General features: G+C 36.2%; 2 protein-coding genes across 2 annotated transcripts; one reads left to right on the top strand and one right to left on the bottom strand.

Moving 5' to 3' along the window:
* Positions 1-10: 10 nt before the first annotated feature.
* On the bottom strand, positions 11-4,092 carry LOC106769884. The gene is made up of 7 exons (XM_014655674.2): positions 3,566-4,092; positions 3,032-3,111; positions 2,873-2,933; positions 2,330-2,387; positions 2,075-2,132; positions 760-832; positions 11-274 (listed from the first exon to the last, which is right to left on the bottom strand). The coding sequence occupies exons 1-7, from the start codon at positions 3,872-3,874 to the stop codon at positions 182-184; spliced, it is 732 nt and encodes a 243-aa protein (XP_014511160.1). The 5' UTR covers positions 3,875-4,092; the 3' UTR covers positions 11-181.
* Positions 4,093-4,292: 200 nt separating this feature from the next.
* LOC106772058 (UPF0603 protein At1g54780, chloroplastic) lies at positions 4,293-8,394 on the top strand. Its single transcript, XM_014658206.2, has 3 exons — positions 4,293-4,853; positions 5,036-5,228; positions 7,976-8,394. The coding sequence occupies exons 1-3, from the start codon at positions 4,416-4,418 to the stop codon at positions 8,221-8,223; spliced, it is 879 nt and encodes a 292-aa protein (XP_014513692.1). The 5' UTR covers positions 4,293-4,415; the 3' UTR covers positions 8,224-8,394.
* The last annotated feature ends 85 nt before the right edge of the window (positions 8,395-8,479 follow it).

Genomic DNA, 8,479 nt, shown 5'->3' on the forward strand with positions numbered 1-8,479 from the left:
TGACAAGTCATTGAACCCATAGAATAGAATGATTAGACATTTATCAAATGAATGGCCTACATCACCAGTTGTGACTTAAAATAGCATATAATGTTACACTAGATTAAAATATTAAAAACCATAACACTTAAGTGTTGAAATTATGAGTGACATACCCAGCTAAAAAAAAATCAGTACATGGCTACAAAATTTTTAATGATATTGCAGCAGAACGAAGCTTTACACCATCGCTGTCCCACTTCGACTGTGGTGCAGTTGCTCCAGCAATAAAAGCCTACAGAATATAATAAGGACCAGGTATCTTATTTTTCTGTAATTTATGTTGGAGAAATATAAAGTGATTGATGTGTATCACCACAGAAAAAAAAAAAAAAAGATTTTCCTCTACTGGTATTGGCATAACTAGCAGAAGTTGATGACCAATTGGCAGTGATTTATTCCTACCATTGAATATCAGTATACTGGGATGTGGAGAGAGGCGAACCTACACTGAATTGAGGGTGGACAGTTTCATCCTCTTAATGTTCTAAATTTATAATTAAATATATTAATTTTTTACTTTTTACACTTTTTAAATTTCTTATTGATCTTACTGTCAAGTGATAAACATACTAATATATTGATATAAACATATGCACATTAGTATATTTCATGATATTAATAATTATTATTTATTAAGAAAACGATCCCCATGGTCCAGGGTCTTTCTTGCTTCCGCCACTAGGCTAATTATATCAGTAAATGGATGAAGCAACAAACCTTTCCATTGCTGACACCTGTCATCATAGCTACGTGCTGGTCATCTTTACCAAATTCATAGAAATAGTAAGTCCTGGAAATTGTAAAAGCCAATAATGTATTGGAATTTGATGCAATACAAAGACTAAATATTATACAGACACATTAATAAGGTTAGTTCAATATAGGGTGGTAAAAAGGGCCAAGAGATCCGATATTGGCATGCCAAAAACGGACTAGGCCAAGCAGCTGACCTATCAATTGAAAACGAATTGAAATTTACAACTTAGTCCACCGAGCTGTCTAGCTAGCCCGTCTGTCTTTTTGTTTTCTATCATCTAAAATCTAATATCACATGAAAACGGAATAAAAAAATTTATTTTTTACATGAAAACGGTTTAAAACAGATGATACAGGGCTGATGCCAGGTTGCCAGAAATAGAGGGAATTTAAAAACTTGGAAAGAGACAAAACAGTGGTTGAAGCCACATTACAGAGAGACAAAACACAAAATAACAGGGATTCTTTAAGACAATGACAAAATAAAAAATGGGTTGTGTTAGTATAATGAAGTTGGGTTGCTAGGCTAGTTTGTTGGATTGGAAACTGTTGGCAGGTCCAGTTGGTTCTGGCTTCTAGATTGAAAATGTTGTCTCAGTCTAATTTTTTTGGCCGGCCTTGGCTTTTTTTGTCATTCTTAGTTCCAAATGAAATAGCAATGCTTAAAAAATTAATTCACACCCAGAATTTTCTGTTATAATAATGTTAGATTATTGAAAAAGAAACGTTTAGTATGCCAACATTAAAAAATTTTGCAACGTTAAAATCATTGATTGATTTTAATTTCTTTTATTCTTTCCTAGCTCTATAAACAGAGAACTCTCCTCTCATTCCAAAACACACCAAGTTCACTCATTCTCCTCTCTTCTTAGTTTCATTTTCTCTTTCTCTTCTAAAAATTATCCTGGATATAAATTCTATCAGAGTTTCTTGCTAGTTCTCTGATCCTCGACAAATTCTTGTTGTATCATGGGGGACTTGCGCAATACATAGCAGATAAGTCCTTAAGGATAGTGATTTACACGCCTCAAGAAATTGCGGTTTGAGTTTTTGTCAACATTTTTACTACATTTTCTACATTAGCATTTTGAGTATTCAATCAAATATTGGGGGAAAGGATATGAATGCTATTTACTTTCAGCCATTCTGTTCTTAAGACAAACTCTGTTTTTTATTTAGAAAGAAATATAAAGAAAATGACTATTTTTTGTATGTTGTCCTGAAAAGGAGAAAAGTTTTGGTCCATATAGTTTCAGTCAGTTGAAAATGAACTTACGTAAAACCCTCATCTTCCTTTATTTTTATTGATCTTGCAGAGTAAAGTTTGGACCCTCCTGCATGCACATCATGGGAAGAATGAAATACTAATACCAAGAACTATAAGTAACCGGAAAGACCAACGAAGCATGTCATATAATTTGAAAAACTAAATGTTGCATATAACAATCAACGACATAAAGATAACAACCTTGACAAAATTAACTTCTTTTCTGAACCTACAGAAACATGAAGGCGTTTAAACAAGTTGTACCTGGAACAAATATTTTTGCTGCTTCCTTCAGGGACCCTAAATCAGATAAATTCCGAGCCTGCTCTAATCAGAGAAGAATACGTAACTTCCTTGAGGGTTCTCACAAAGATTAGCAAACAGGACTAGATATAATTTCAGTTACAGTGACTTATTCATATGTTCTGATAGTGAAATCATGACGAAGTAAAATGATTATGAATTATATGGACTAAACCAGTTTCTCCATCCTTTATGAGATTATCACGAGTAGCAAAAATTTCCAAGCTCTAGTGCAAGCTCATAAAAGGAAAAATTTCAAATAAGAAAGAGCTCAATGCTAACTCAACATTGAACTAGAAAGGAACCAAACCAATACAGAATCTAAAGGCCAAGCTGGAGCAGACTCATCACGTTGACTTAGACATGGGTTTCTGATGTACAAATAGCAAATGGCTCGCTTATCTTTTACCAATTACTCAACCATGGTGAATTTTATGCCCTACTGATATAATTTGGGGGAGAAGAGTGCATGTGTATAATAAATGTCATTGACAGCCTGATTACCTGCAAGAATGTGATTTTAAGTTGATTGGTTGGACGAGTAACAACACTTAGGATCTCAGATCTGTTACAATCGCAGAAAACATGCTCCCGTTCATTCTAAAAATACGCAAGTGCATTGCAAGAAAATGTGGAATTGCTGGGAATTCGATATAAAATTACCCATCGGATGATGCAAACCGTGCTGAAAATGTTTTTGCTTTTGCCTTGTCCCCATAAAGAGACCCTCCAGCATTGAAATCCTACAAGTAAATGCAATATTATCTCACTCAACTAAGTTTCACAAAGTTTCAAAACCTTCAATGAAATTGTTGCTAAAATGCAAGTTCTCAAAATGAATATTACTGTGTGGTGCATTACGCTGATCAATCAGCTATATATAGTTGTACAATTTCAATTCAACTAATAAGACTAACTAATTCAACCATAAAAATGACTTAACTAACTATTACATCAAATTCCAACTAACTGAAAACTGGATTCAGCTTAGTTGAGCAAACCCCTCATTACTAAAAGCTGTAGACACCTTCAAGTTTCTATTTACACATTTCACACTCATTTTTCAATTGTAGATTTCTATATTACAATGTACTAAGTTAAACAAGGAAAAAATATTGCTAATAAATAATTAATTTGCTTTTCAGTAATTCAGTGATTGTAATCAAAATTGAGAGAGAAAAGTAGTTAAGAGTGCACCTCAGGTTCCATGATATCCGTAAACTCTGGCGGGACTCGTATGGAAAACCCATCACCGTAGAACTGAAACCAAGATGACGTATTTTCAATGCCAGAAAGAAGCGATTTCGACGGCAACGCTTGAGGTGACGATTGCGCAACTGAGACTCGAGGAATTAGGCCAATACCAATGCTGACGAGAGATGTTTGAAGGATAAGGTTCCGTTTGGAGGTGAGATTCTTGACCTCACAAATTATGGGTTTTGAGGTGAAAGAGAAGAAGGGTTTGGTGTTGTTGGTGATGCAGAGATTGGATAAAAGAACGGCCATGAAAGAAAGTGCATGGAGACAGAGGTATCATTAGTTTCAGCCAAAATAAATTGATTTTTTTGAAGTTTACCCAATTCAGGGGCACATGATTCATTGTAATATGTAGCTTCGTTTTTAGAACATTATCCTCACAGAGGAACAATCATGATCAGACAAAAATTACGGTTTAAGCTTAAACACTGTTTCAAGAAGACATTATAGGGAACAAATGCTAAAAATTGAGAGCTAAAAATAGCTAGTTAATCAGAACAAACCCACGTTAATTTATTTAGTGTAGTAAACTTTATTTATGAATTAGGGAAAATAATATATATAAAATTAAGATAGGCTTATTTAGTTATTTACAAATGCAGGTTAGCTTGGGGAAAAATGAAAACTTTTAGTTCTGTGGACCAAAAGATCCACATGGCTAATAGACGTTATCCACTTTCAAACACTGCCAACCAATCGAGACCACCCGAAATCTGAACCAAATCAGAGGACAAGGAATGATGTGGAAGAGAAGGAGCCTTCTGCAATTGAATCCTTGCTGATCCTCATCATGGGAGCCATTTTTCCTCCTCACTCTCTCTCTCCACTCCTCAACATCAAACCTTCACCCTCAAGAATCCTCTTGGCTCCCTCTCCTCAACCCAAGTCAAATTCTCTCTTTTGCTCCAAACCCATTGTTTCCAGTCTCAGAAAGAATCAAACTTCATCTCCTAAACCTTCATGCACAACCTGGTTGTCTCATGCTCAACAGGGCCTAGCAGCTTTGGCTATCTCCTTGGCCCTCAACTTTAGCCCAGTTTTGTTCAGTGGCAATGCTCTGGCATCTGAGTTTGATGTGCTTAACGAGGGTCCACCCCAAGAGTCTTATGTTGTTGATGATGCAGGAGTTCTTAGTAGGGTGACTAGGTCTGATTTGAAGCGGTTATTGTCTGATTTGGAGTCAAGGAAGAACTTCCACATCAATTTTATCACTGTTAGAAAACTCACGGTTAGTTACACAATTATGTGATTAAATAATTAAACTGTCTTTCATATTTCCGCATGATGTTCTGTTTAGAAGCATTTGGTTTGTTGTGCAACTTTGTTTATGTTCTCTGCCATGCAACTGAATGGAGCATGAAACAAAATGTTAAATGAAATGTTTTTATTTATGAATGTGGCTAATTGCAGAGCAAAGCTGATGCATTTGAGTATGCTGATCAAGTCCTTGAGCGTTGGTATCCCTCTGTAGAAGAAGGCAACAACAAGGGTATTGTGGTTCTTATCACCAGTCAGAAAGAAGGAGCAGTCACTGGTGGTCCAGCTTTTGTCCAAGCTGTGGGAGAAAACATCCTTGATGCCACTGTCTCAGAGAATCTTCCAGGTATTTACAAGTTTGCAAAATTATTTACTGGAATTTAATTGTCATGCACAAAGATTTCTATAGTATCAAACAATTAGAAATCATCCAGTATATGAAATTAACACTAATAAGTTTAAACACAATTTTGTTATTACATGTGTCGAAAATTCTTAATTTGATCCCTTTAAGCACTTAGTTTGGTTCTTGTAAACATAACACGTTCTTAATTTGATATAGCGCATTCTTAATTTGGTCTCGTATATGTGATTAAAAATGTGTTACGAGGTTAGAAAAGTCACTGTACAAGGAATCACATGGAGATGATGAATTGGATAGAAAGGAAACCTGGGAAAACCATTATGCGGAATACAAGTGACAGAGGGTAAGGAAAGCAAGGCTAACAGAAACCATATTGCCATTCCATTTATACCTGAAACCTAAACAAACCAGAAAACAAACAACCGCCCTCCCCTTTACCTACCCTATACTAAAAAACATTCACTCAACTCTTAGATGCCTAACAATGTCAAAAATGTCACCATCCGAAATGCAGTCGAGGAAGGACAAAGGGTTGTTATACCTGTAATGACAAATTCACACCTGTAATTTCAATTTGGATTAGTTGATGTAGACTGTCTTGGTCAAGCAGTTTTGGGAAGTGGAATGGCAACGGATCAGTCCAAAGTGCAAGCAGTGTTGAACTGGCAGATTCCATCTACATTGAAGAAACTACGGGGCGTTTTGGGTTTAACTGGATACTATTGGAGATTTATTACAAGTTGTGCATCCATAGCTACACCCCTCACTAATTTGCTAAAAAAGGATGTTTTTGGTGGAACTCTCAGGGTACAACAACGTTTTAGCAATTAAAGGAGGCCATCACAATGGTGCAAGTTCTAGTAGTTCCAGATTTTTCAAAACCTTGATTCAACAAGTTCTCCAAGAATTCCACAACTCTCCCATTGGAGGACATGCCGGAATTGCACACTGTGGCTAGAATTGTGGCCCAATTTTTTTAAGGCATATATTGGGACATTAAGAACCACGTGCAGCAATGTCTCCTATGCCAACAAGTTAAAAAGAATAACGTGCTACCTACTGGTCTGTTGCAACATCTTCCCATTCCTGCCCAAATTTAGGAAGACTTAGCCAATGATGTTGTTGTTGGTTTACCTCCATCTGGTGGTCTTACAGTTCTTTTGGTAGTTATAGACCAACTGTCTAAATATGCTCATTTTCACAAACTCCAACCAATTAAACTAGCAATCAAGTTACTAAAGTATTCATGAAACACATTGTGAAGTTGCATTGCCTCTGAAAATCAATATCATCCGATTGTGACTGAGTCTTCACTAGCAACTTTTGACTGAGTAGCACTACCCTTGCCATGGGCCCAACATTTCACCCTCGAAGTGATGGACAATTAGAGGCCTCCAAAGGTGTCTAGAGATGTACCTGAGATGCTTCATAGTGAATAATCCAAGGGAATGGAGTAAGCTGCATCCTTGCGCAGAATTTTGGTAAAGTAGTTCCTTCCAATATAGCATTGGCATGACTACCTTTTTGAGTTGTTTGTAGCATAGATCCCGAACCATTACCTAGAACCAATTGAACTACAATAATCCACCCTCCCTACAAGACTTGTTGCAACAATGAGATTTAGCCTTCTAAAATTTCATTTGCCTAAGGCTCAACGTCAAATGAAGAAATTTTGTTGATAAAAAGTGTATTCCATTGTAGTTTGAGGAAGGTGATTAGCTTTGGTCGAAACTAGGACTCAGATATTTTGGTCATTTTCCCATAATCCAGAAAATTAGTATAGTAGCATATGAGTTACTCTTGCCTGCTTCTGCAAAAATTCATCTAGTCTTCCATCAGACCTTACTGAAGAGATGCAAAGATGATCATCAAAAGTCATATCTGTCACTTCCTTTACTCACCAATGAGTTCGGCCCTATGGTTTAAACAAGTAAAATTCTAGATTCTCAAACTATTATAAGAGGTGATCAACATATTATCATCAGATGGTTTGGATGCAAATCAGGATACTTGGGAAGATACCACTGTTGTTAGCAGAGATTATCCTAACTTCAACCTTGAGGACAAATAGTCACATGGAAATGATGAATGGATTAGTAAGGAACTTGGGAAAATCGTTGTGCAGAATACACAACAAGGCTAACAGAAAAAAGTGAGCGTGAGAGGAGGGTCAGTCAAAAGTTGAAGGAATTCATCTGGTGAATGAAGTCACTATATAAGGATTAGAGAGAAGGGAAGAAAGAGGAGAATATTTTGAGAATCTGTTCTCTGTGGCCCTTCGAGGAAATTTCTAATCTTCTCTTTCTCTGTCTTCTGCTTCACTGACATTTGTGCTTGCCTTCACTCCCTAATGTAAGAAAACCATATACTACTATATCCACAATGCAATACAGAGATACTTCACTATTACTCTCTTGTTTTTCATTGCCTTTTACTGTGAGCTTCTTACATGTTACGTGTATGTCAACCAAATTAAGAATAGATCACATGTATCAAGGACACACAAATTAATAATGTGTAAGGGGTTAGCAGTGGCATGAACCATATCGGTTATGTTTACATGTTAAAGACCAATTTAATTACTTTTTTTCTAGGGACGAGACTGAGAAGTCATGACATGTATAAGACTAAGGATATGTTTAACCATTTACAGTGGTTAAGGAACAACAATAATCATTTTGATTTTCTGGAGGGGTACAAAACTACCTATGTGTGGTTTATGTATGCAGTTTTGGCTACGGATGAGAAGTACAATGAAGCTATTTATAGCACAGCTAAACGTCTAGTTGCTGCCATTGATGGCCTTCCAGATCCTGGTGGGCCTTCATTTAAAGACAACAAACGTGAGTCTAACTTCAAGACCAAGGAAGAGACAGAAGAAAAGCGTGGACAATTCACTCTGGTTGTTGGAGGTTTGTTGGTCATTGCATTCGTTGTTCCAATGGCACAATATTATGCTTATGTATCCAAAAAATAAAATAATATAACTAGATATGTCTTTCAAATTCTTACTCTTTAAATTCAGATGCATAATATGCAGTTGTAACCATGCTCATCTTACAATTGAGTGTGGGAAGGCTGAAGAATAAGATGAGAGTTTTTTCTTGTAAATTCAATTCCAAAGTATATGCATTTGACTGTGTTATTATCCAGTTGGGTTCTTAAAGTCAGGTAGAAGGAGTTCCAGTTCTTGAAGTCATTTTATTTGATTATTTGATCCTGAATGTTTGTTT

The sequence above is a fragment of the Vigna radiata genome, chromosome 8 (assembly GCF_000741045.1).
Source record: "Vigna radiata var. radiata cultivar VC1973A chromosome 8, Vradiata_ver6, whole genome shotgun sequence".
Taxonomy (NCBI): Eukaryota; Viridiplantae; Streptophyta; class Magnoliopsida; order Fabales; family Fabaceae; genus Vigna; species Vigna radiata.